The sequence below is a fragment of the Peromyscus californicus genome, unplaced genomic scaffold (genome assembly GCF_007827085.1).
Source record: "Peromyscus californicus insignis strain IS unplaced genomic scaffold, ASM782708v3 Scaffold_9__1_contigs__length_137607984, whole genome shotgun sequence".
Classification (NCBI taxonomy): Eukaryota; Metazoa; Chordata; class Mammalia; order Rodentia; family Cricetidae; genus Peromyscus; species Peromyscus californicus.
The window spans coordinates 34,632,411-34,660,215 of record NW_026294617.1 but is presented as its reverse complement, the minus strand read 5'-3'; the positions used below and the strand labels follow the sequence as shown (position 1 = coordinate 34,660,215).

Genomic DNA, 27,805 nt, shown 5'->3' with positions numbered 1-27,805 from the left:
TGCCTGCAATTCTAGTTCCAGAGGATGTGATGCCCTCTTCTGGTCTCCACAGATATTGTACAAACATGGTTCACATAAAGACATGCACACACACATAAAACAAATATTAATAAATAGATATTCGGTCTTAGTACCTGGTTCCTGACCAACCTCTGAAAACCCTTGGAGAGGCACAGAATGTCTCTGATTACTCCTCAAACCCCTTTAGGCATACCTGAGGAGTTTAATGCCACATAGATGAGGGGCTGGTTGTCATAATCAATCATGTAGTCAGAAAGTTGGGACTTTTGGCTCTGTCCTTTGAGTGCTTGACCTCAAGGGGAATAAATGTAAGGCTGGGACCGAGTTAATCTCCAATGGCCAACAATTTAATTATGTCTGTGTAACTGGCCTCCTTAAAGACCTTGAATGGTAAGGTTTGGTGAGCATATTCACAAGTCTAAAGTGTGGTTTGCTCCAACTCTATGGAGAAAAAACATGGTCTTCTTTAGTCTAGCCAGGAGGTTGGCACACTTTCTGTAAAGAGGTCAGGACTTTCAGTTGGGGGCTACATTCTTACAACACCTGGTGTGTTGGCAAGAGAAGTCACAGTGAATCTGCAAATGAGTGTAAGCACCCCAAGAAAATGTATTTTTGGAAACATTAGCCAGTGGGATCTGGTCAGTGAACAGTGCTCGCACATCTCTGTTCTAACGAAGGACCCGCAACTTGTCACTCTGTTTCTTAAACAATTGAGCAAAGACTGGCTGGACACTATGTACCAATCCATTTCAACAACTACTACATGTCCTTAGCCTGAAAGAAAAATGTCCCCATTAGTTCTGAATTCCTGAAATCCAAGCCCAATGAATAATTTGAGGCCCAGCAATTCAGAGACCATTTTATTCTCAAAGCACATTCATTAACCAATTTCAAATGAAATCTGTAAGTTAGCCAACTACAGGTTCAGAAATAATTACAACAGACCATAACTATAAAAACCAAATCAACCTTTAAAAATCAACAAAAATTAAAATAATCATGGAGTATTTTATTGCCTATCTGTAGCTTAAAACAATCAGCAAATGTCTTTCCTGTCTTCTGTGGAAGTGGGAACTACCCCCTAAAGGATTCCACATTCTTTACCTTGATATGAACAGGTTCCTCCCTTTTAAATCACTTACTAGATTTTAGTATAAACTCTAATGACTGAGTACAAATCTATACTATCAGGAAATACAATGTTTATGTTTTATTTTCTGCAAATTTAGGAGAAATTTACAGATGCAGACATGGAAAAGTGATTCCTTAAAGCCAATAACAACCATTTCAAATTTTAATAGACTATCAATCATACTTCAAAATTTCCTAGTCTATACCACACCCTTCCCCACAAGGCTCGGGGTACATGGGGGAAGAGGAGGTGGCAAGGCTGTGAATGAATCAGATGTCCAGGAAGACTGGATGAACTGACATCTTCTGGATGTGACAGGACCCCATGTACCCCCAAACTGACAGCAGCTGAGGCCGCCTCCACCAGACAAACTAGTCAACATCCCAGCATGGAATGGGCAGCATCTCACAAGCCCTAGCTGAGGAGCCACTGACAGTTGTGGCTTCTGGGGAGGAAGAGTCAGTTTCTTTAGGGGTGTGGTCCCTGGTAGATAAACCCTGCTCCAGGGGATCACACCACACCTGTGGGCATATGGGCAGCATAAACAGACTACTCATAGGTTATTTAAAACATAAGAACATGAAGGTGGGAGGAGGGGTGAGGGGTGGACCTGGGAGGAGTTAGGGAGAGAATATAATCTAAACACATTTCATGCATGTACAAAATTCTCAAAGAATTAATAAAAATCACTCTATCGACAAATGACCTACTCTCAATCCTAAAGACAGGAAGAAGCATTTTCTTCAGTTTAAATCAAAAGGCCATTTTGGTTCCTAGTAGGCAGGAGATCTAGCAAGTAAGAGATAACATTACAGAAGTTCATGGCACTCTCATGGCCAGGCTCTTCCCTGCATAAGAAAGCCTTCTACAACGTTATCTGAGATCACACTTTGAGATCATGGTTTCATTTAGCTTATATGCTGAAAATTCTTTTGGGTATCTCAAAGATCCACAATTAGTGCAAAAAGAGGAGTCTTTTTTTTAAGTCATTAAGTCATTCCTTCTCAGCATGAACAAAATTCATGTGGCTGTGAAAGCGTATGTATACTTTCCTACTTTGCTTTCTGAAGGCTAGCACATATAAAAATAGATTGACATTAGGTTTAAGTTACATATATTATAAGCTTTATTTTAACTGCAAAAATATTTTAGCCACATTTAAGGGAAAATAAATGTATTGAGACTATAAACTGCATATTTCTAGAACCAGCTGTAAGAATACTGATTATTTTTCTTGTTAAGTGGATACATGCCCCAAACTTCCGACAGTCACTGTGTAGCAATGAATACACTGAAACCACTGGTCCTTGTGTGGAGAATCCACATCTGCTGTTCACATTCGTCCATCTGGTAAGGCTTTGGTGTAGGTTACTCCCAGAACTCCGGTTATTTATCTTTCTTCTTTGCCCCTTTCTTCTCCTCCTCCTCCTCCTCTTCCTCCGTCCGCTTTTCCCTGTTTCTTCTCACGTCTGTGCTGGCTGCTCCTCCCCGGCCTTCCTTCTGAGAGCTGTCGATGATCTGATAGTCCTCCAGGAGCGTGTGCCCCGTCTGCTTGGCAGTCTTCTTCACCATGGCTTTGATGCCAATGTTGTCAATGTTGTAGGCAGTGAGGCCGACGTTGAGAGCGGAGTCCACTGCGTTGTGTGTAGCCTCTCCTGCATTGTGCCCGTACCTTAAAAAGGGTGAGAACATAACAATGTCATACACAGCAGTTCTGGAAACATTCTTCTGAAATCAGCAGTGACTGACTTCTGTGCCATTCCTGAAAGCAAAGCTGAAGCTTAGGTTTCAATTTAGTTAATAAGTGAAGACATGGGAGAGAATAAAAAGAGTTACAAAGCTGCATCTCCCCTTTTATAAAAAAGTGTGTGAAGATAAAAGACTAGCTAGAATAGTAATAAAAATGGTGAAAAAAAACCCTTAAATGTAAATTAAAAACAAACATTGTTAATCATTTGTTTAAATTTCCACTTCACTTCTCAAAATAACAAATGTAGGTACTCCTTAACCCACCAGTGTCTACAGGACACCTAACCTCCGGCATCACAAATGCCCTTAAACCATGAGCATCTACAGGACACCTAACCTCCGGCATCACAAATGCCCTTAAACCATGCGCATCTACAGGACACCTAACCTCCGGCATCACAAATGCCCTTAAACCATGAGCAGCTATCACAAATGCTCCTTAACCCACAAGTGTTTAATTTGCTTTTAAGCAGTGATTCTGTGACATTCTCCTGGCACCCCACTCCACTGCCAACTCGCTGGCCATCTTGCTGTCTTTAAAACCCACGAAATACACAGAAGCCCTGGACCTCTGCTCTGTCGGGCCTCTGTCCAGACATGTCACGGCTCGATGCCTCCCCTGCCTTGAGCAGTCACTGCCACCTTCTTAGAATCTAACCTGTTCAGATGGCCTTGGCCCACGCACCCTACTTCACTGACAACCAATTCTATCTTGACTGCCCTTTCTTCCTCCATAGTTCACCATTTTCTACACACCATAGAATGCATTTATGACAACTGTTTACACATCTTTGTGTATCTCACTAAAATATAAAGCCCACTGCACAGGGAAATCTTTGCTTTGTTCACAAATGTATCCTATGCTTCTGAGTGTCTGGCATCTTTTAAGTGTTTAATGAAGGAATGATATGATCACTTGTGGCATTGTCTCCCTCCTCTCTTTCTTCACTCTCCTCCTCCCCAGCCCTCCTTCCTGCATGGCCCAGGCTGACTGCAAGCTCAACCCTCTTGCCTCTGCCTTCCGCTGCTGGGATTACATGCAAGTAACACCATACCTGACCTGTCTCAGATTCTTCACCCAGCGTGGAACTGGTCACTGTACAGACAACTGTACACCCATGCTTATCACTGCTTTTTGCAGTAGTCAAGTGACAGAATCACCCAGGGGACCATTATTGGATGAGCGGAGAAAGAAAACTGAATGGATAAAGAAAACTAATAACCTATAAACACAATCCAGCTGAATTCATCAACAAGGAAGTGGAATGCTGCTGTTAGAAGTCAGGAGAACCATGTTCAGTGAGAGAAGGCAGTCTCATAAAGTTCAATGCTGCTGAATTGTTTCTGAGGTGGGTGAAGAATTCAAGAGTGAAAAGTAGAGTCTATCAGGGATATGGAAGAAGAAAAGGGGGACAGAAAGGGCAATATAGAGGTGCATTATATGCATGCATGCATGGAAATGTCATAATGAAATTTACTGCTGTGCACAAAGAATATACAGCAATGAAAATGCAGAGTAGAATACATGAGAAATTGTAAAAGCATACAAAAGTACTTAGTATTGACAAATGATAGTAAGTCTTTAATACTGTGTCTCTGAGAAAGTAAATCTGAATTATATAAGGATACTACAACAGACCTCCTCACTGCTTATCTGACCCACACCCTGCCCTGAGGACAGGCTTTTAAGGCTTTGCTGACCCACAAAGACCTGCCTGTATAACAACAGCCAAAGCCAAGGTTCGACTCTCCCTACACACGAAATCTCACGGAGAGGGCTGTGACCTCTGGACTTATCACATTTATTCATTTATTTATTTGGGTATGTGACATAGTGTGTGAGGAGGTCAGGAGTCAGTTCTCTTCTTCCACTGTGCAGCATTGAGCTCAGGTGGCCAGGCTTGGCACTGAGGGCCAGCCCTGGACATTTCATACAAACACTGATCTGCTTTTTGCTGAAAGGAATCTACTGCCAGCCTGCCTGACCAGAACGGGCTTGAGACTCCTTGGCTTTTCCAACTCAGTGCTTTACAGTCCACAGTCATCTTACTGTGGCCCGGATGGTTGCCCCAATTTTTCCTCAGCATGGAATTAGCAATTACAATCAATAGAACCCACAGCCAGCCAAAACCTAACTCAGAACCATCCTGGAATGGGGATTTTCTCATTAGGCACAAGACAGAAAAGCTTCCTGTAACTGCTTTCTGCAACCCCTCAGTATGTCGAAGTACTGGCTGTCCTGTAAGAGACACCGCAGCCACGGGAACTCTCAGCAGGTCCACCACTATGATTCAATGAAAGAACAAAGTGTGAGCGTCAGCATGGAAAAGTGACCATAACCCCGACAATGATAACCAGTAAACCCCTAAAGCCAAGTCTGAGAAGATACAAGGACAGCAGAACATATCCTGGAGGATACTTCACAGCACTGTGGGGGCCACACGGAGATGATGCTGAGTTTAACTACGGTCCTGTTTTCAAGAACAGGAAATAGTCCAGATGTATAAATGCCTAACTCTGAATAGCTGGAACACTCCACTCAGCAGTTTGACGCCTCTCATGGAACATGATATTTCTGTGTGTAATGTACTTCTAAAAGCTACAGCATCCTTGATGTGTTGAATGAGTGTCTCAGTCTCTTGACTTTTTCTTCAGGCTTCAACAACTGCTCCAATGTGGAAAACTCACACTGAGCTGGGAGTCAGCGAACGACATCAGATACTACTGTGCAAGCAACCGATCGTAAGACTTTGGCCAACTCTCCCTATCTCTGAACTTCAAGCTCATAAAATATATATACCTGAAATCACTTAGAAAATACTGAGGTACTGAGCCATAAACTTTATGTGGCTTTCACTTGCTGTGTTTATTTTTTAATATGTCCTCACTTATCGGCTTTAATATCCCTTACACACAATTCTCCGAATAGATGTCTATTCCTCTCTTCCTAGGTAATTAACCACTCAGCGCTTTACTGTATTTCAACTCAAAATGTACTGCTCAAAACTCCTCCAAAGCATGGATCTGGGTAAGAACATAAAGCTTGGTTTGGTTTTTTTACTTTTAGTAAATGAGAGCTTCAGTTACACTTTGCGGACAAACACCACAACTGAAGGACACTAACGTGACTGTGAAGATGTTCTAAGTCAGAGGGTCTAATGTGCGATTTGAATCAGAACTGTTCAGATGTGTTCACTGATGTGTTCGCCCAATGTGTTCACTGATGTCTAGAGACAGAACACTACAGCGAGTCGAGATCTTATGGTTAGTGTTTCAGCATGACATGTCACATCAATCAAGAGATATGCAGCCTTCAATACTATGCTCAGAGATAGTGACCTAGAATATTTAAAGGGGAAACAAATCTTATTCACCTATTCATTGAAAGCAGATGGCTGTGGTTAGTTTAGGAAGGCCATGTGGGTGAAGCTAAGGAGTTTAAGTTTTTCATGAAAGCAATGGAGGGAAAAATAGGCAAAGGAATGGAATAGTCAAATGCATGTTTCCACAAATCCCTCTGACTCCGAGTGCAGTGGGAGTACAAGGCAGGAAACAGGCTGTGTGTCAGACAAGAAGGGAAGGGTCTGTGTAAAGGTGGGACCACACAAGAGTGGGGTCAGGATGTGCTGCCTTAAAGTCTACACTGGCATGTGACTGAGCCTGGAGAGTAGGACAAAAATAGACAAGCCTTACTGGTGCAGAGGTAGGAGTGACATCCACAGGCACAGATGACTGTGCTTGATAGTTTTACATCAACTTCACACAAGAAAGAGTGATCTGAGGGGGAGGAACCTCAATTAAGAAAAGGCCTCCATAAAATGGGGCCATGGGCAAGCCTGTAGGGCATTTTCTAAATAGTGATTGAGGGGCTGAGCAAACCATGAAGAGAAAGCCAGTAAGCAGCTCCCTTCCATGGCCTCTTCATCAGTTCCTGCCTCTAGATTCCTGCTCTGTGTGAGTTCCTGTCCTGACTTCCTTCAGTGATGAACAGCGATATGGAAGTGTAAGTCAAATAAACCCTCCCCCTGCCCAACTTGCTTTTGGTCATGGTGCTTCATCACAGCAATAGAAATCCTAAGAAAATGACACTATGCAGGAAACAAGGGTCTGTAATGAACACAGCTGGAAGACAACAAGCCTTGGGAGTGAGTGAGATGAGATCACCATTGGGCGGCCTGCACGCAGACTGCTAATTTACTGTTTTTAATAAGCATTGAGTACTGCGGCAAAACCAGTCAGGATGGGTATGCGATTAGATTTACCTACAAAAATTGCTCAGAAAATGAAACATCAACTTAGTTATGGGTTGAAATCAACAAAGCAAAAGCAAGCAGCATAAAGGAAAGGTCTTATACAGATGTGGGGCTGGATGAAGCTGAGTGGAAGAGCTCTGCCGGGCACCAACAGCATCCTGCGTTCATTCCCAGCACTACACAAATAAAGGTCTAGATCTTAAAGGGTTATTTTTTAAGTGTCAAATAGGATATACGTCAGTAAAGTAATGGCTACCCACAACTTACATTGTCTTGTGTCCCTTATCGAGTGCAGAACATAACCAATGTAAGAGAAGCCGCCCTCTGCACCTGATCCTATCAGCATGGACCTAGAAGACCCAAGTCAACTCTGACTACTTTCAGAAAACTGACAAACTTAAACTGGTCACTAACAAAATGAAAAGTGATGGGGACAATGAAAGACCTGAAAAGCATATTCAGAATTGTTCAAGAAACCAGAGTGCTCAGATAAGAAAAAACAAGAAACTGGGACAACAGTGCTGTTTCAACATCTATACAGATCTGTATGCAACAGAAGAGACCGACTATTCCTGCACAGATGTCACGTAGATCTGGTTTCAGAGACTACAACATCTGTCATTGGAGATGACACCTCTGGAAATTTAAGGGGCATTTAAATCAAATTTTACTCTAAACAAGCCAATATAACCTAGTGCCATCTGAGAGTAAATTGCTTCCAGTAAAACACTGTTCAGCTTATTTTTCCACATCTAGATAGAGATAAAATTCTGCCAGGAGAAAATACAAACAGACCTAACCTCTGCAGTGACATCATTCTCTGTCACAAGTCAGAGCAGAGCTAAGGCGCCTCTGAGGCTTTGGAAGCTAAGCTGGAGTGAGGGGTATTTGGTGGGCGGGCAGCTGCTGCAGCTGAGTTCAGTGGGCTAAGTTGCTTATGCCTTTCCAGTATTCTTGTAGTGAAGACACTTGCCTAAATCTAAAAACGTGAGACCAAAGTATTAACATAAATGACAAAAAAGTCTACATATTCACCTAAAAAGGTTCAGTGTCCCTACTCCCTCACATAACACCAGCAAATTCCAAGTAAGGAAGCTCATGTCAAGCATTTGTTCTCCTCCCAGGCATAATGCATAGGATGTAGGCAGACTTAAAAACTCGTGGGAGAGCAGGGTCTTCCAAAGGCAGGAGGACACAGCTTCTTCATTACACTAAAGTCAGTAGAACACAAGTAAACACTCATTCGCCTTCCTACAGTGTCATAAGTGTAAGGACACAGAAAGCATAAATTTAAATGAATAACTAAATTAAATGAAGAAATTTACAAATAGCTCTTCTATTCTCCCACTCTATCACTGTTGCGGGCTCAACCGGTGTGTTTTGTCAAAGATACTTTCTACTTCTGGGCCTCCACAGGTGCAAAATCTGGAATACGGGGGCCAAATCCTTAATCTCCCATGGCTTCTCCCTGCTTCCCAAAATTCTAACTGCATAAATTAAATAACTGTTACAAAAAAAAAATCACTCTTATGGTCACAAGTTCAATGCTGGGGAACTCTGCTTTATTTATTCACACCATGTCTCTTTGGAGAAAAGAATAAAATAATACTAACATAGAGCATCACAGGAATGAATTCACTCAGGACCATGGTTAAAATACTGTGGGTCTGAATAAAAAATGTCCCCCATAGGCCCATAGAGAGTGGTGCTATTGGGAGGTGTGGTCTTAATGGAGGAAGTGTGTCACTGGGGATGGGCTTTGGGGTTTCAGAAGCCCAAGCCAGGCCCAGTGTAGCTCTCTCTTCCTGCTGCCTGCTGATCCAGATGTAGAACCCTCAGTTCCTTCTCCAGCACCAGGTCTGCCTGTGTGCTGCCATGCTTCCCACCATGATGATAAACCTCTGAAACTATAAGCCAGCCCCAATAAAATGTTTTCCTTTGTAAGACTTGCCATGGTCATACTGCCTCTTCACAGTAATAAAAACCCTAAGACAAGTAAGTACCTTGTTCATCACACCCATCTCTGCACTAACAATCCACACATTTATGGAGGAAATTTAACAAGCACTTTCACTTTCCAATATCTGTGCTAAGAAATGGTAATAATTTACTCTGTATTTGTTTTCAGCTCTGAGTAAACTTGACCCCCAAGCTGATTTGTCAAGTTGCTTTGAGTTAAAGGCATACCCCACACTGAAAGAACAATTTAGGATAGAAATTAAATTTAGTACTATCTAAGCAGAAAGCAAGCTAAATAAAGGTACACTGATGGTTCCAGAAGTCAGTCCAGAGCACAGAAGTTGTACCAATGATCCACCAAGTGGGGAGGTGGCTCAGCACTCTCCCCGAGTGTAAGCAGAGTGGGGGACCTGATGACAGACACTTGGTTTATACCACAGCTCACCACCTGACTGGGAATGTAAACTCCAGCAGCTCTTTAACTTTTAATGTTTTAGTTTCCTTACAAAACTGTGATAGAAATGCTAAATATATATGAGAAACCCTGAATACAGTCCAAATACATTAAATACAAACTCAAATAGTGCCACTATTAATATTTCGTTTTTGCATGTGCATGTTGTATGCATGTTTGCATGTACATGCATGTGGAGGCCTGAAGCTTACCTGTTCCTTGATCATTCTCCACTTTAGAAATTAAGGCAGAGTCTCTCTGAACCCAGAGACCTCCAAGTCCATCTTGCTGGACTGCTTGACCTGGGAATCCATCTCTGCAGTTCTCCTTCTAAGGGGCTGCCATGCCTGCCTGGCTTTATGTTGGTCTGGGGATCTGAACTCCACTTCTCAGGCTTGTAAGGCACTGAGACATCTCTCCAGCCCTACTGCTGCTTTTTTACATAAACAGTAAGATCCAAACTTATGTGAAGCTAAGCAAACAACTCAGACCCCACTAGATTTAGTTTTTAGACCCCAATTTCTCTGATTCAGATAGAAAGAAGAAAGAGAACATGACCAAAGGTACACTTCATGCACGTGTGAAATGTCACACTGAAACCCGGGTTTGTACATACACACTGATTAAAAAAAAAACCTAAGTTCAAACAAAGAAGACACCCAAAAGCCAGCGTTTTAAATCTGTTCTTTAATAACATCACCAAAGTATGCTGCTCAAAAGTGTTTGGAACCAGGTATCCTGCCGCGTCTGGCCTAGTCTAAACTTTTAGTCTCTGTGTAGCTTGTACTTGTTCCTCCCACTGACTCAACTCCATATGCTCCACCTCACAACTGCTGACCATAACAAAACCTAACGGCTGACACCAGAGTCCTGTGAGTGACTTCCCCTTTCAGTTTCTCTAAAGCAGCCAGCCTGCTCCCACCCCACCCCAAAGCCAAAGGCTCATAGACCTTAGTAAGGTCACTGGCCCTCTTCCTTCACCTCTTTGGAATGTCTGTCCTCCTGGTGTCTGTGCTCTGACTGAGGACCCTGCTGCCCGCACACTGTGTCTGTGCTCTGACTGAGGACCCTGCTGCCCGCACACTGTGTCTGTGCTCTGACTGAGGACCCTGCTGCCCGCACACTGTGTCTGTGCTCTGACTGAGGACCCTGCTGCCCGCACACTGTGTCTGTGCTCTGACTGAGGACCCTGCTGCCCGCACACTGTGTCTGTGCTCTGACTGAGGACCCTGCTGCCCGCACACTGTGTCTGTGCTCTGGATGAGGACCCTGCTGCCCGCACACTGTGTCTGTGCTCTGACTGAGGACCCTGCTGCCCGCACACTGTGTCTGTGCTCTGGCTGAGGACCCTGCTGCCCGCACACTGTGTCTGTGCTCTGACTGAGGACCCTGCTGCCCGCACACTGTGTCTGTGCTCTGGCTGAGGACCCTGCTGCCTGCACACTGTTCAGGGTCTAGAGTGAAAGGCTTCTGACTTCCTGTGCTTCACTGCATCCAGTCAAGAAACTGGACAGAGAGCTGAGGGGCTTCTTGTGACAGAGACACCTGGCTATGAGTTGGACACAGGCTTTGGGTCACTGCTAAGGTGAAGGGAAGTGAGTCTGACAGCAACCAGCAGGGAGCACTGAAGTCAACTCTCTCCAGAGCCCTCAAACCAAAGACGAAGGAAGTCACACCACCACCATCAGATAAGCTGTACCAATCCATTTCTGTCCTGCCTACTTAATGTATAAAGAGACGACATCTCTCTAGTCCAAGGTAAATGTGCAGTGGTAATCACAACTTAGTAGTCATGGTGCACGAATAAGCTAATGCTAATATGGGACCTCCGATCCAATCAAGCCTTTATTGTTCTCCTTCAGGCAAACACTTCCATCAAAATTATGCAGTTAAAAATTAAACATTCGGCCGGGCGGTGGTGGCGCACGCCTTTAATCCCAGCACTCGGGAGGCAGAGCCAGGCGGATCTCTGTGAGTTCAAGGCCAGCCTGGGCTACCAAGTGAGTCCCAGGAAAGGCGCAAAACTACACAGAGAAACCCTGTCTCAAAACAACCAAAATAAAAAAAAAAAAAAAAAAAAAAAAAAATTAAACATTCTTTGCATTAATGAACATTTATAACAATTAGTACCATAAATCAAAGTCACAGGAGTTCAATCACCATACTAACATTTTCCTGATTTAGGAAACAGTGAGTGAAAAAATATGCTCATCAGAGAGTAAGTACATAAATCTTAACCACCATGGATTGAGCTGATGATACAGGAGAATTATTTAGTCTCTACAATGAAGCTGCACTTACTTGTATCTGACGGTTTGTACGGTTTCTGCAGACACATTGTTGACGATGCATTTAGCCGCACACTCCAATCCCTGCCAGACAGTTGAAAATCCTGTAAATGTATGTAAAAGTCAGTCTCACTTAAGGCACACAGCCTGCCCGAGTTTCTCAGGTAGCTCAGTGCCCTCCCAGAAACACAACAAAAATAAAAGAACAAAATAAACGCAGGGCCTTGTTACCTTGAACACTACTCGCTGCCACAACCATGGCGCCATCCAGAGTGGATTTCCCGTCTTTGTCTCTCTTGAGAGATTCTGGAACGAGTTTGCTTCCATGCTTCTTGACATGTGGAGCGAGCTCTTTGCCAACACAATTTGCTACCGTGCAGACGCCATCAACTAACAACCACAGAGAAAAGATTCAGGGAAACTGTTCTCTTGATTTTACCACCTGCGTCAAGCAAAGTTCTCCATCCCCATCCACAGCTGCTTTTCTGCGTGAGTGTCACTGTGTCTGTTAGCTGGGTTTGTTGGAGCTATGGAAACCCTGCCCCTTGGACAGACTTCTGTTAGAAAGAAAACCATCCACTTTAATTTTTCTGATTCAAGGAAGACTTAGTGTCAGAAAAGGTAATCTTACTGGATTTAATGGAAATGAAGATTGATACAGCTCTATTAAAAACAAATCTTGGGGCTGTGATTCTAGAGTGTTGCCTGGGGACACAGAACCACTGCAGCTGGGCTGCGGGTTTAACTGTAGGGGAGGGCAGCTGCTTCATACTCTTTCTTCATATTCTTTCCTTGTGAGACCGAGCTGTGGGGAAACATTTAGCCTAGTGTGGAACAACGAGCGCGTCTCCGTTACCCTGGAGGCTGCCCTGGCACTTACCCAGGAACTGGCTGACCTTCGCTGCCCCTCCAGTTGCCTGCTTCGCTATGTAGAGGCCCTTGGTGACGGCCGGACTCACTTCCACGGGTTTCTCCTCTGGTTGAATGCGCTCTCGGAGTTTAGAAGCACCTTTCTGGATTGCTTTGCCAGTAAATTCAGCACCTTTGACTAAACCCCAGCTCACCCAGGAAGCACCTTTTACAAGGGAAATTTAAAATTGCAGAGATTAGGACTAGTTATAACTTTAACTAAATCTTTTAATAACATGAGCAGAAAAGATCCTAAATGGGCCATGAACATCCTAATTGCATACCTATAACTTCTTCCTGAAATAAATCTTTCTCTACTGAAAAAAATTTATTTATTTATTTTATTTATTTATTTATTTATTTTTGGTTTTTCGAGACAGGGTTTCTCTGTGTAGCTTTGCGCCTTTCCTGGAACTCACTTGGTAGTCCAGGCTGGCCTCGAACTCACAGAGATCCGCCTGGCTCTGCCTCCCGAGTGCTGGGATTAAAGGCGTGCGCCACCACATAAAATTTTTATTTTATGTGTTGAGTGTTTGCAGGAATGTATGTGCATCACATGCATGCAGTACCCAAAGAGGCCAGAAGAGGGTGGAAGATGCCCTGGAACTGGAGTTATAGTGCTTGTGAGCCACCGTGAGGTGCTGGGAACTAAATCCTTGTCCCCTGCAAAGTGACCAGTGCTCTTAAACACTGCGCCATCTGTGTGGCCGGAATGAAGCCCTTTCTAACTAAGCCTTTACTTAGGTCACACATCCTTCTGGACCAGAATCCTGTATTATTCTGAGCTGTATCACACTGTGCAGGAATCTGCTACTGGTTACACTTTTCTATTATCAGATCCTGATGTTGAAATCTGAATTGGCATCATTAAGGCAGCATCTGGTAGGACGAATGAGGCACTTTTGTCCTTTCTACCTTAGTTTAGGCAACATTTTCCCCTGTGAAATCCCGAGAAAGACAATTAAAACCAGAAAGCAAAAAAACCTGCTTTTTGAAGACTCTTGTTTGCTCTAGACTCACACATTAACTGGGCAGGGGATCCTGTTCTCTCCATCCTATACTCTTCAGCACGCTGCACCTAACGACAAAATCATGAGCGCACTGACAGATGGAGCAGCCTGGAGTGAAGCTGCCCCTGGTGCATGGCCCCACCCCTCACCTTCACTATGCTTCCCACAGCCTGAACTAGAAAAGTTGTTGCCACAGAGATATCACGATATCAGAGCCTTGTGTAGGAGGGAAGAGAGGTCTTGAGCTAGAGGGCAACACAGGAAAGGAGCTGAAGAAATACAGAGAAGCAAGAGGAGCATCCTTCTTCTCTTCCAAGAGCTTGCAATTTAATCTCATTTACAAGCACCTCCAGAACAAAAGGCTCTTAAACACCGTGTTCATTCTCTCCAGGTCTGCAGCAGTAAATGCCACTAGGCCACATGAAAATCAGAGCCATTTGTTCAACGCATCAACAATTCAAAGTAGGGTATAGTAACTCATTAGGAGGATGAGAACTCAAGAAACAGGACCACGATGTATGCTCACATGTCTTTGACAGCTGGGGGAATCCCTATAAGAACACATGTTTACATAGCAATGTGCGGCCTTCTCAGAAGCCCCACCCTTCTACCTGTCAGTATTTGTCAGTTATTTAACATATACAAACCTATAAGCAACACTTTGACTGTTCAAGGTTTGACTCCATGGGGTTAATGAACAGCTCTGTGATACCTGACAGAATGTTGTGGGCCACTTTCTCACTCCACTCAGGCAGTTCTTTGGCTTTTTCTTCTGAACGTGGCTCACAGGGCACAATCTGACTCAAATTAACTTCTTCACTTGAAGTATCTTTAGTCTAAACAGCAAAAATGTTTCAAAATGCAAAGGTTAGTGAAGTACAAAGGAAGGGAATTGAAAGCATTATATATAATAAACTGTCAAACACTAGCTGAGGTTAGTGAACACATCCACCTTGTTAATAAAAAAGGAACACCAGAGTTGCCACACAACTGAAAGGTTCTGGTCTTAAACAAGTCTCACTGATGAGAACTCCAACACAGCATCTACTGAAGCATACTCAAATCAAATCCAGAGCAAGCTCTCAGTCAGCAAGCAGAGGGAACATTAAAAAAAGAAAAAAGTATGTGGTCCTTAGTGTAAAAATGACAATCTCTGAAAAACTGAAGAAGAGTCCATCCCAAACACAAGGTCTCTCTTAAAGCGGTGTGAGCACAAACGCTTGGTCACCCTGTTTGTGGCTGTGAGCAGCTTGTGACACGTGTTGTGGTGTACGGCCGTCAGCTTGGCAGCGTGGGTGCACACTTCCCACGGCCTTTTTAACTTGCCTTTTTCCCACGCTTTCCTTTATGGCGTGCATCCTTGCTGCCTTGGTCTAGAGAAGAACCTGAAGAACCCGACTGCCTGATATCGGCGCCAGAAGCTTCCTTCCGTGGCTCGGAGGGGTGACTTGCTCTCCCAGGGATTTGGAATTCATCTTCTCCTTCTGCTCTATTCCAGTTTGCCTGGAGCATAAAGGACTAGGCTTAGCTCAGCTAGCTTTTACAGGACACTTCCTCCAGGTACACCACACAATGTGCTATGACACACATGTTCAAGTACCAGTGTCTGATTGGATAGACAGCTAACTGTTGCTGTTTTCCTTTGTGTGTGTGTGTACACATGTGTATGCTTATCCATGTGTCTAGCCATGTGTGCACATGCCATGAAGCACATGTGACAGTCACAGGACAGTCTTGGGTGTCGGCCCTCACCCTCAAACCACTATCGTTTGAGAGGGTCTCCTGAACGGTGTTTGGCCAGACATGCCTTGGATTCCTGGAGCTCTTCCCGCCTCTGCTACCCTAGCTGGACAGGGCTGTGCTGCTGTGCCGGGATTACAGATGCCAGTGCTACTGTGTGCGGCTTTTAGCAGGTTCTGGGGTCCACTCTCCTGATCGGCCTCCCAGGGCAGGTGCTCTGCCTCTGAGCCACAACCCTAGACCTCGCTTCCTTCTATCTAAACTTCTGCTTCACTTCCTTACCAAACCTTAAACCTCTTGAGTTCTTTGGGTTATGCAATATGGCCGACAGTGAAGTTCAAAAGAAAAGGTATAAAAGACAACCGTTAGCAGTTGTTCATCTAAGGTGTAAGGTACACCTTTAAATCGGTATTGCTACTTTGGGATTTAATTAATGCAATTATAACTCCGAGGAGATACAGCAAGATGAGAATGTGTTCAAAGGCAAGGAATGAACAAAGCTTGTATATGACTGCACTGGACTGTTGGAAGGGCCAAGTGTCTGCATTTCATTTAATGCCACAGGCATTGTGGTGGGGCAAACTCTGCTGAATGCGCCAAAAGCTCAAATGTAAAATCAGAGCCAATACTCGTGGTTTACAACTGAGAATCCGCAACAGCACAGAAACAAAAAAGAAAACAGAGCCAGAGTAAAATTCCACAGAGCAGCATCCTGCAACCCTGAGTCCACTTAGTTTCCCTCCTAAAGCTTGACGGTGAAGGCCCACAGACGTGGGGGCAAAGGTGTTCTGTTCTAGGCTGTGAGCACCTACACATTACTGAGGGAGCATGGTGGTTACTCTTGTTAGCCTCACGGGATTTAAAACCACCATGGACACCAATCTCGGGGCACATCTGTGAGGCATTATTGTGAGTTACGTTAAGGAAGGCAGGAAGACCCACGCTAAATGTGGGCAGCAGCATCCCATGAGCTGGGGTCCTGACTGAATAAAAAGGACAGGGACCTGAGCATCAGCATTCACCCCTCTCTGCCTCCTGACTGGAGATGCCTCAGGCTCCTGCTGCCGTGCACACCCCAGCCCCATGACAGGTTATACTCTCCAAGTGTGAGCCAAAGTAAACCTCCCTTCCTCCAGCTGCGTCTGTCAGGTGTTCTGTTGCAGCAACAAGTAACTAACAGAGCAAGTGAGCAGTAACGCTGGGAGGTGGCCAGACCTACTCAACCACTTCCAACCTTCCCCAACGCCTTCCTGTGAACACAAGGCAGGGCCACACTACTCAGAGGTTATGTGTCATGTTAACACTAAGTTATTGCACACACATGCACGTGCACAAGCATATGCACACACACACACACACACACACATCTACACAGCTATATCCTTATATTCTCCTGTCCCTGCTCACGACACTCTGTTACTTAACACATTTTAACTGGTTAGTAAAAGAACCCAAATACTTATGACTAAAGGAAAACAAAAGCGTACACTGCCATGCTGTCAACCAAATTTAGCTGCAAGTAACTGTCAATGCTCACAGTTTTCAAAAACTAAATAAAAGGAAACTCCACCACACTTATTTAGCTCACTCCTTGGCTGACAGACAGACAGGGCAAACAGGCTAAATAAGGAGGCTTGCGGGTGGTTTTTATGGTTTGCATGGGAAGTATCCCCAAAGGCTCCAGTGCTAAGGGCAAAGGCTTTGTCTGCAGTGGGTGGACCCTGGCACTCAGGGGGACTGGCCTGGGAGGGTGCTGACTTGAGTTGACGGAGTAATGTACTGACAGATAACGGGTGGACTAGCGAGACCTGGTAGGAACTAGAAGGTAGGCCTAACTGGAGAAGAGGGCCTCTAGGGGATGTGCATTTGAAGGGTGACTCTAGTGCATGGCTTCTCCCTCTGTCTCTCTCTCTGCTTCATGGCTGACATGAGGTGAGCAGTGTTCCTCTGCCATGCCCTCCTGTCATGTCTAGAAGTATGGTGCCAGCAGCCATGGACTAAAAACCCCTTGGAAGCATGAACTGAATAAATGCCTCTTCCTCTTGTGACAAAAATTAACATGCACAGGGACCACACATCACTTTCTATTTGGCCTTCATTCACCATGAGGATAAAGAACATTGTATCCACCAAAATCTCTCTTGAAATACCATTCATACATCTAACATGTTCCAATCTACTAAAGCAGAATTATCTTCAGAATTTTACATCTTAGGCCAACCTCACTGTAAACAGTGGTGAATGGGCACCATTCACTGGGCATGACCACCTGCTAGCTGTCCAATGAGGGCTTTAGTTCCCACTGCCCAGTGAGGTGGACATTATCACTGACCCCCGTGTCAGCGTGAGAAAACCACAGGCAGAGCAGACAGGCAGAGCAGCTGAGTGAACTGAACTCTAATGCCTACAATCTGATGGCAGACAACTCTCATCTCTATGTCATGAGGAAGAAAATGATCTCCCTGAAGCTTATGGGTCTTTGAAAGCAGTGGTGCCCACGTTAAAGTCAGTTTCATCTAGGACCCGGGTTACCTGGAGCCGAAGGTCAGACATCTGCCTCAGCAGATCCTCAAACAGCTCCCTGTCATCTTCTGGGAGCTCAGACGACAGAACCACCCCCACAAAGCAGCCCGCAGCTTGTAACATGGTGTCTGGAAACATGTAGGCTCCCACGGTGCACTTGAGAACCGGTGATCTATCGGGCACCAGCGGGTACAGCCAGTCACACACCTGAAAGTCAGGGGAAACAGGCAATCAGCAAACAGCTCTCCGTGACATCGTGACATTGAAGGCAAACATGTCAGAGTTTGCTGCATTTAAGGTTTCACAGACCCACCGCCAGCAACCCCAACTTAAATAAACCATCTTTCCTCATCTTCCTGCACTGAAAACTGATGCAAACGCTCCACAGCATAGTCCCATAGCTGCTGGCCTTAAGTGTCCTGTGCTTGACTAGAGATGATGCCAGCTTCAGATAAAAGATGGGTCACGTAAACTGAGGGCCGATTGGTCTAATTAGATCCCTTTACAGCACTCAATTATTTTCTAGTACAGTGTCTGACGATATCCACTTAATACTCACAGCATTCTATCAAACTGGCTAGTTCTTTTCACTGTTAACTGGTAAATAAAACTATAAACCTGTACCTATAACAGGTAACCAGTAATGTTTTGATGAAGTTAAACATCCTCAGAAAGCCACCATTTCTTCATAGTGAAACTCCAATCTTCTCTCAAAGCAAGCATTTATCCTATACCCTACGCAAGCACAGATGGCCTTCCTTACTTCGGATCCACTGATGAACCCTTTCCTCTCACCCCGTCTACTTCCTCCACACGTCCTGGGTTCTCCTAGCCATCATTCCACTCTCAGCCTTCAGATCATATGACACCTGACTCTCTGTGTATGGCTACTTTCACTTAACAGAAAGACCCCCAGTTGCATTGGTGCTACACAGTACCCTACCATACACACGTACCCCGTTTTCTTCATGCATAGGAACAATTAGGTCATTTCCATTGTGAAAACGGTGTATCTCAGTCATTTTATAACAAAAACGGAGGCACAGCCAGGTCACTTCAGTTCTCAGCACTGACAACCAGACAGTGCGGCTTGCACCGGAGCACGTACTTTGTGTCAGGTGCACAGAGCAATTACTTAGGTTTTGCCTTGCCAAATGCAGAGAAGCGGATGTGTCAGACACAGCAGAGCACTGTACGCCACTAGGGACTGTGACACTAAAGCCAAATGACACTGCAGTGCCACCTGGGGAGGTCAGTTCATCCCAACACTCAGACCTAAGCTCATATCCTGGCTATCCTAATCAGAATTCCTAAATGTACTCCTTTCTCGTGTAGTACACTCTCTAGCAAGTCTAATTTCCCCAACCTTAGAACACCATCCACCATGAAGAAACCTGAGGAGGACCGATCAATCCACTGAGACAAAGGGAACTCAGACACAGCACCCCCTTCCGGCCAGCGAAGAAAATGGCAAAGACCACACCCACCGCTCAAGACTGACCCCTGGGAAGGGCCTGGCAATCATTTTCAAATGCTTTTTTTAAAAAAAAAAACGGATTTTCCTCTCTATCTCAAAAGCCATCAATGTTTACTATAGTAAAATCAGGTAGATTAGAACAAAGCTAACTACAATGTTTTCTAAAATATGAAGTGATGCCAGGGAACTCGGAAACCATTTTTTAAAAGAAGTAGTTACTTATTTAATATGTATTAGAAAATCTGCTTATTGAAAATAACCTTACTCTCGCCGGGCGGTGGTGGCGCACGCCTTTAATCCCAGCACTCGGGAGGCAGAGGCAGGCGGATCTCTGTGAATTTGAGGCCAGCCTGGGCTACCAAGCAAGTTCTAGGAAAGGTGCAAAGCTACACAAAGAAACCCTGTCTTGAAAAACCAAAAAAAAAAAAAAAAAAAAAAAGAAAATAACCTTACTCTCATGTCCTAAATATGTTAATAATGATTTTTAGAGCATATGAGATTTTTACGGAATTTTTAATAGATAGCTGTGTAGTAACCTGTTGTTTGTTTTGGTTTTTTTAGTATAAATACATTCAGTAGACACTCATTGACGCTTCAGAACACTGCTACAAATAGCTAACATGTGACTGACAGCCGATTGATTAAACGTGGGGTGCAATTCTACTTTCTATTTAGGACCCAAACACAAGGGATGTAAAACGTTGAGAACCAAACTGAATCAAGACAAGACAAAGAGCTGGTGGAGTCTGAGCATCTTCTCAGCTGAGATCCGCAGCCAAAGGCCATCTTTCTAATGCTCTCTTCCTTCACCTCCTAGGGCTCTTAGGTCTATAGTGACTATGCAACACTGTTACCAGACCAGCAGAAACTCTCTGCAGCCCCTCCCTAACTTCAGTCATGAGCCTGCTCTCTTTAACCTCAGGCTTCCTCCTTAAGATAACTGAGTCATTCTTCTAGTCCAGTAATGAGTCTTTGGACTGTGCCCCAAGAATCTGTTTTCCTCATGGCTGATTAGTTTCCAACTGTTGCTAAATGACTTTCAAGTTGGCTTCCATAAGAACAAGGGCAAAGCAGCATTAGGAGCAGAGCCGGCCAGTGCCTAGCTACTTTCCTTATCTGACTCTGGGCACAGGCAATGGCTTCGCTTAAACAGTGATTTCTCTTCAGCACAAACCCACTGATGTACACTGGGCCCCAGTTTCCAAGAGTCCATCTCCCAGCACCTACATGCAACCTTTCCACAGCAGATTGTTGCTGACTGTACCCGAGCAGACCCCACTCAGCCCACAGCAATGCCCCAACACACATTCTGCTTCACATTAGTCTTTACTCTTGGACCAACTGTATTCTGGTCAACCTCTCTGCAGTTCAGCCCTGCAGGCCAGAGCTTCTTAGCCTCAGCCTGACTGAGGTTTAGGGATGGATAATTTTCCTCTTGATGGGGTACTGTGTGGTCATTGAGCAATTTCCCTGTCTGCTCTAATACACCAGGACCACCACCCTTCAGCTGTAATGAAAACACTTTCAGACACTGCCAAAAATGATCCCCCAAGGGGCAAAACTGGCCCTGGCTGAGTGGTTCTAGGCCAGTTCAGACCTCCAGGTGGGTCTTGGTAACATTTGTAGATATTCACAGGTACAAATTCTCATGATTCACATAAATTCCCTTTGAAATTTAAGTAACGACATTTCTTCTTCAGATAAAAAATAGCTCTCTTAGGTCCTAAAATCAATCACAAATAAAACCAAGACCAAATTTTCTTTTTTTTTTTTTTCTTTTTTTCTTTTTAGTTTTTCGAGACAGGGTTTCTCTGTGTAGCTTTGGAGCCTGTCCTGGAACTCACTCTGTAGCCCAGGCTGGCATCAAACTCACAGAGATCCACCTGCCTCTGCCTCCCGAGTGCCGGGATTAAAGGCGTGTGCCACCAACGCCCGGCTCCAAATTTTCTAACTCTAAAAACAGAAGAAATCCCAGCAAACACAAACATGGATGTGTGCAGAACTCAGTAGAATCGTTTTGCTTCTGTTCTTATCCTGGATGCATTACAAACATCAACGAAGGAAAATGAGGTGCTCTACCACTTCCTGGCTTATGCTCGCACGTTGCTTCAAAGAGCTTACCTGGAGAAACCCAGGAGGGCGGTTCAGAACCGTATCCAGAGAATTATCCAAGAACCTCACGATGCGAAGGTACCCGGGGTATGACGGAGCACTAACCTCTCCCGCAGGGTTTACAAAAAAGATCTGTACTCCATTTGGTATCAAAATCAGTTCGTCTGCATCGAGTCCCAAGGTCTCGAGAGGGGGAGGCTGGGTATGGTTCCTGTAGAAGTCTTCTCCCACTGATGAAAACTCCCCCGAGTCTGTTCCATAGGACACAGTGTAGTGACCCTCGGCAGCCTGGGGGGTGTAGGCTGGGGGTGCTTCCGCAGGACAGCTGGGCGAAGGTGAGGGCCCAGCAGAAGGCGCAGCACCTGTGGCCCCTACAGCAGAGGTGCTCCCATCTACTTCAGCATGCTGGGGGGCTGAACTAGCCAAATCTGGCTCTGGGAACTTCTTGCATGTGTCTTTAGGAGGGAACTCTGGGTATAACTTGGGCACATCCTGAAGGTCATTCCGTAGAGATGTGGCAAGGCCCTTCTCTAGGATCTCTAGCCTGGTGCGGACATTCTGAAGTGTTTCCTTCATTTTCTGCTGCATCTGTCTGGCCGACTCCCAGGCAGGGCCTGTGCACCCTGGCTCTGCTGCCGAGATGCTGATGCCCCTAAGCAGGTGTCCTATGCCTTGCTTGTAGTAGTTCTTTGCTTCATCCTTCTGCCCTAACTCATCTGTGTTCAGTCCTTTATTAACAAACAAAAAGGCCTTCTCGTATGCTTCCTTGATGATCTTAATCTCAGCAGGTTCTCCATTTTCTGGCTCTCGCTCCATCTCTGCAAGACAAGAAACATCACCTGTCATTACCCAGCTAGCAGTTTGTGTATTTAGTCCTCTTTCCTACATGACTATATTTCAAGGACAGAGGCCTGCCCCACTGATCTTTGTCCTGTTCACTACTGCATTCCCAACCCTTCAGAGAAAGCATTCAGTAAGTACTTGACAGTTGATAAATGAATGTTCTTGGTCCTAAAATATTGTAAAGGGGGTTGGAGAGGTAGGTCAGAGTTCAGCTCTGCTCCATGGGATTTCTTCCCAACACACTAACCCCAGGGCTGGGGAGGTGGATCCCTGGTGCTCAGTGTCAGGCTAGTAGTCAATACTTGGTCAGCTCCAGATCCTATCTCAAACAAAAGAAAAACAAGGTGATGGCTCCTGAGAAACACCACCACCCACAGCTCACCTCTAAGGGGGAAAAAAAATCTGTAAGATAAAAGATATGCATGTGCCCAAAAGGACACCCCCTCCAAAAATTAGCTTTTAGAAATCACACCTAAAATAGCTGGACGGTAAACTCAATGGAGAGAGAAAAAGTTTATAAAGTTAGAGAAAATGCCCAGAATGGAGAGCAATGAAGTAAAAGGATGAATGACAGGAGGTAAGAATAAAACAAGAACTTTGTCTAGAAGGCCCGGGGTGAATGATAACATGCTCTGAACAGTTAGTTCAGCCCCACAGCATGCTGAAGCAGACCGGAGCACTCTGCTGCAGGGGCCACACGGGCCACAGGTACTTGCGCACTGTACGCTTTCCTGTCTTCTCACTCGGTGAGTGGAATCCCAGGGCTGAAGATGGAATTCCCAGGGTGCTTCCAAAGTGACATATCAGACTGGAAGACACGTCAGAAAGCATTCAGGAAATAAAAACTGACAATGTCTGGTGTATTTCTAAGTTTTAGGAAAGATTTATACAACCCTGGGAGAATTCAGGATTTAATGAGTAAAAATGAAAAATCACAGAGATTAAAAAACAAGATAATTATTAACACCAGATAAAGCATGCCAAACAAAACCCATAAAGCAATCAGGGCATAGACTATTTTTCTTGGTGTCACAACATTGAAAATAGTGGATCTTGACGTTAGCAAAATGCTGCAGTAACCGTACTGAGAGGACAGGAAGATGGGTGAATGGAAAGTCTGTGTGCCAGGATGAAGGAGCTAAAACATCTTTAGTGGGACTTTAACTGCCATGCCCAAGACTGAAAACCAAAAAGTAGCAATGTCACTATACTGCTGAGAGATACGGAAACACCAAGAAATGGGTCAGAAAAGCAATCTAAGCTGCCTTTGGAAGGAAGAAGAGAGGTTGGCTTACAAAGATATTTAATTCTTTATGTACATGGTAAAAGTTGAATTACTTACTTTACAAAATAAATACAAGCCTTGCAGCAGCCTCGTCCAGAAGGATTACACTGTGGGCCACAAAATTAATTTTTATTTTCCAGGAACCACTAACAAAGTAAAAGGAAACAGGTGAAATATCAATGACAGCTTTTATTTATCTAATACAACCAAAGTATTATTCCAAAAAGTATAAAAGTGATTTGTGGAGGATTTGACTTTTGTGTCATGGCTTTCAGAGACAGCCTGGAAGTAATGTCTTCAGACAGTACTTCAAAGTGTAAGTCCGTCCAACATACCCCACAGCAAATGCTCAATACCCACATCTGCTGGGCACTGTGGATTCCTTACAGCTTCTCAGGACAGGAGAGCAATCAGGGACATTAGAGTGTCTCCATAGCTGTCTCCACAATGAAGGCACCACAGACTTTAGTACTCAGGCTTCGCAGACTGAAAAACAGACAGGCCAAAAGCTGGCCTGATCACAGCAACTTCGTGGTGGTGGGCAGAACACTCTCAGCCACCAATTCAGGAAACACCACATACAAGTGGCCACACAAAAACCCACATTTGCCCTCCCCAGTGTCAGGACTGAAATGAGCCCGGCCCTGTCGCTGGAACACTACTCTGCTATGTCATCACAATGCTGCGTGTTTCCACAGATCCCAACCACTTTCTCCTCCAGAAGCCACAGGACAAACATTCTAGAGTTCATTTTCCTTGGGGCACAAGGAGGCATGGACTCAGAAGTGTACGACCTTCTAACAGCATCATCTACGTAGTGCTGGGCTGCATTCATGGCTGTCTGTCCCGGGCTGCGGGTGGTTTCTGGGCAGCAGGCTGGGCTCGTGTGCTTAGAATGAAACACTGAACTAGGCAGTGTCCAGTCATATTCCTGAGGGAAACTGTCTACTCTATGTCTTGAGAAGATTGAAAAGTTGTTGTTGATTTCATATGCTTTAATTCTCCAAGTGTGGAACTAGAAATGGCTTCGGAATGCCGATCCAAAGTACTGAACAATGCTTCATCAGCTTGATGGTCAAATCATCAAATCATGATGAACCAATACATACTTCCAGATAACAATGGTGAACTTTTAACTTTTAAACATTTCTTATCTTTGTGTAAACAAATGTGTGTGTGAAATGTTGGCAGACACGTGCCCCAGGGCCTGGGGAGGTCAGAGGACAGTGTCGGGTGTATGTCCTGGTCTTTCACCTTGCCGAAGACAGGGTCTTTTGTTTTTTCATTTTTTTCCCTGCTCCATAGAAGAGGCTGACTTCTGGGGAGTCTCTTGTCTCTGCCTCCCCTCCCCCAGTAGGAGGGCTGAGATGAGAGTTTTACACAGGTTTGGGGGGATTTGAACTCAGGTCCTCAGGCTTAGCTCTTTACCCACCAAGCCACCTCTTCAGCTCTTTTAAACATTCTAATAAAAGCCTTAAGAGGCACATACTTCAAACAGCCACGTGTGTGCATGTATGAGGTTCACTTTGTACCAGCAGAAGTCAAATTCTGATTCAAAATACTTGGAAACGCAGTTCTATTCCACGACAGAAAAGGTCGCAAACAGTGGCGCTTAAGGGGAACAGCCAGCAAGAGAAGTTCTAATGCCAGCGTGCCCGGTCTGTTACTGAAAAGCAGGGAGTGGGAAGGGTTCGTCACTTAATTTACACACTGACAAATTACATGTAGACATTTACAGGGCACACAGTCATCGGGCAGTCTGACATTTGAACCATTTTCATTTTTTAAAGATGTTTTCATTATTTTAATTATGCACATGTGGGGAGGGACAGTTATGTGCACCCGAGCGTAGGCACCCAGAGGCACTGGATCCCCTGAAGCTGGAGTTAGAGGCAGTTATAGCACAGATATGGGCCCTGGGAACCGAACCTGGGTCCTCTGCAAGTGAAGTACCTGTTACCTGCTGAGCCATCTCGCCAGCCCCATTATTTTGTTTTTTTTTTAAATGAAATATGCAACGATGAAATAAAGCTAATTAACTTACTCATCACCCCAGATATATGCCATTTAAAAAAAAAATGAAAACAGTTGAGACTCAGTCTCGCTGATGTGCACAATATTTCATGACTAGCTACAGTCAGTAGACTGTACTAAGATCCAAAAACTACATCACTTACTCCTATCCCGGTTGGGGAACATGGGGGACTGATACTCAGGGTGGGTTTCTATTCGACTCCTGTACCATTCTACCCAACTCTGGCTTGCTAGGGAACTGTGCGTTTCAGAAAGCACTGCGCATGGGCAGCACACCACATTCCACATTAGTACAGGGGTTTCCTGTTTCAAACAAATCCTCCACAGCCATCATTTAAGACAATCGGGAAAGAGCAGGAAAGAAGAGCAGTTCCCTCCCTCGGAACTAAGACCACTCCTCACTGCCCTAATACTCGTTCAGTTGCTTCTGTAAATTTTAAGACGGTTGCTAACTTCTTAGATATCTGAGAGTCATTTTATCGAGATAAAAGTTACATAATAAAAATTAGAAGGCAGAACTGTTAAGTGTATAACACAAGAAAGCAAACCTCGAGGATCATCAAGAAATACCACAACCACGGGAGTAACGGAGCCCGCCGCACACTAACGCCATAATGCAGCGTCACAAACCCGTGTGCATTGCCAGAGAAAACTTTTTCCAGTTACGAAGTTAGGCCGCAGGGGTCCTCAGAGACGCTGGATGCCAGTAACCTGTGTATTCCAATGAGCAAAACCCCACATCATCCATTTCCAGTGCTGTGGCTCCTGGAGCGACCTGCCCACCCTTGGGCAAGCTGGGGATCCAGAAAGCCAGTGTGGCGTTTGGAGAGAGAGAACCAACCGTGGAGGACGCACAATAGGGATGAGCAGGGATCAGGGATGGGAGGACTCGAACCAGGGATTCACAGGAAGCAGGTATAGGAGGACTCACACCGAGAACACTCGAGGATCAGGAGTGCGAGGATCCACACCATGGATGAGAGGGGACTCTGAGACTGGAGGACCAGGACCAGGGGATACGCAGGGACCAGGGATGGGAGGACCCGCAGCAGGGATGCGCGGCGTCCTGGGGCGGGGAGGATCTAGGACCTGAGCGCCGCTCCCGGGGCCAGCACTGTGGGAGGTGCGGGGAGGGCGAAGGCTCCTTCAGTACTAGCTGGAATACCCTCCGCAGGACTTCTGGAAACTTCTTGCCCGCGTGGCGCGGGCCGCGGCCCCCCGGAGCCTGCAGCGTATGTCTCCCCGGGTTAGTCCCGGCTCACAAAGCCCCGCGTGACGCCCTCGGTGTCCGGCCCCGCCCACGCGTCACCACACCCGCGCCGAGCTGAGCTTTTGCCCACTCTGACCTTCCAGAAGGCGCACGGCAGGCCGGCGGTCCGCTCCGAGCCCCAGAGCCTACCGAGAGCGCGCGGGTTCTGGTCCGACACCCTCCGGCCTCCGCCAGGCCCAGGCCACGTCGGACCGCGCCTGCGCACTCCCTACCGGCCGCCCCGGGGCCGCTGAAGGGGCCCCGCAGAGCCACAGGCGATGACAGCCTCTGGCCGCCAGGGGGAGCCCTGGGTCGAGCACGGAGGACCTGGAGAACAAATGTTGGCTGGAGCCTGGGACCCTACCTGACCTGTCATGGAAAGAGTTAAATCTGTGGCACAGAAAACAAAAACAAAAACAAAACAACAACAACAACCAGGCCTGGGACTGGAGAGATGGCTCAGCAGCGAAGAAGAAGGGGTCATCATTTTTTATTTGTATCCATAATGCATAAAGAACACACCTCAATAATTTATAAAAGCAACAATTAAAAGTGAATAAAGGATTTGAGTAGATATTTCTTCACACAAGACATGCAGAACACCAGAAAGCACATCAAAAGATGGTCAATAATACCATGAGTCTTCAGGTTAACTCAAATCAGAATGTGTGACTTCTGTCTCAAAACAGTGCTGCAAGCCTACCTGTAGCATGAATCTTAAAAGGTCTTATTAATAAAAACAAACCTGGAGCCAGGTATTGGAGTCA

General features: G+C 45.3%; 1 protein-coding gene across 7 annotated transcripts; it reads right to left on the bottom strand.

Annotated features, from left to right (window-relative positions):
* Nucleotides 1–868: 868 nt before the first annotated feature.
* Spart (spartin) lies at nt 869–27,266 on the bottom strand. Of its 7 annotated transcripts, none has more exons than XM_052730746.1 (10): nt 27,136–27,264; nt 23,813–23,901; nt 21,637–22,445; nt 18,048–18,245; nt 15,102–15,278; nt 14,488–14,611; nt 12,737–12,931; nt 12,088–12,246; nt 11,870–11,960; nt 869–2,825 (listed from the first exon to the last, which is right to left on the bottom strand). In XM_052730746.1, the coding sequence occupies exons 3-10, from the start codon at nt 22,441–22,443 to the stop codon at nt 2,540–2,542; spliced, it is 2,037 nt and encodes a 678-aa protein (XP_052586706.1). In that variant the 5' UTR covers nt 22,444–22,445; nt 23,813–23,901; nt 27,136–27,264; the 3' UTR covers nt 869–2,539. The 7 variants fall into 7 exon arrangements, with proteins under 7 accessions (XP_052586706.1, XP_052586707.1, XP_052586708.1 ...); XM_052730747.1 differs by having other exon boundaries at nt 23,813–23,862; nt 27,136–27,261; XM_052730748.1 differs by having other exon boundaries at nt 27,189–27,206.
* Nucleotides 27,267–27,805: the final 539 nt, after the last annotated feature.

Coding starts and splice junctions, on each gene's coding strand:
- Spart (XM_052730749.1), bottom strand. CDS start 22,443: ATGGAGCGAGAGCCAGAAAATGGAGAACCTGCTGAGATTAAGATCATC. Junction 12,247..12,736: donor GAAGGTCAGCCAGTTCCTGG/GTAAGTGCCAGG, acceptor TGTGGTTGTTAG/TTGATGGCGTCTGCACGGTA. Junction 2,826..11,869: donor GTACAAACCGTCAGATACAA/GTAAGTGCAGCT, acceptor ACCCTTTTTAAG/GTACGGGCACAATGCAGGAG.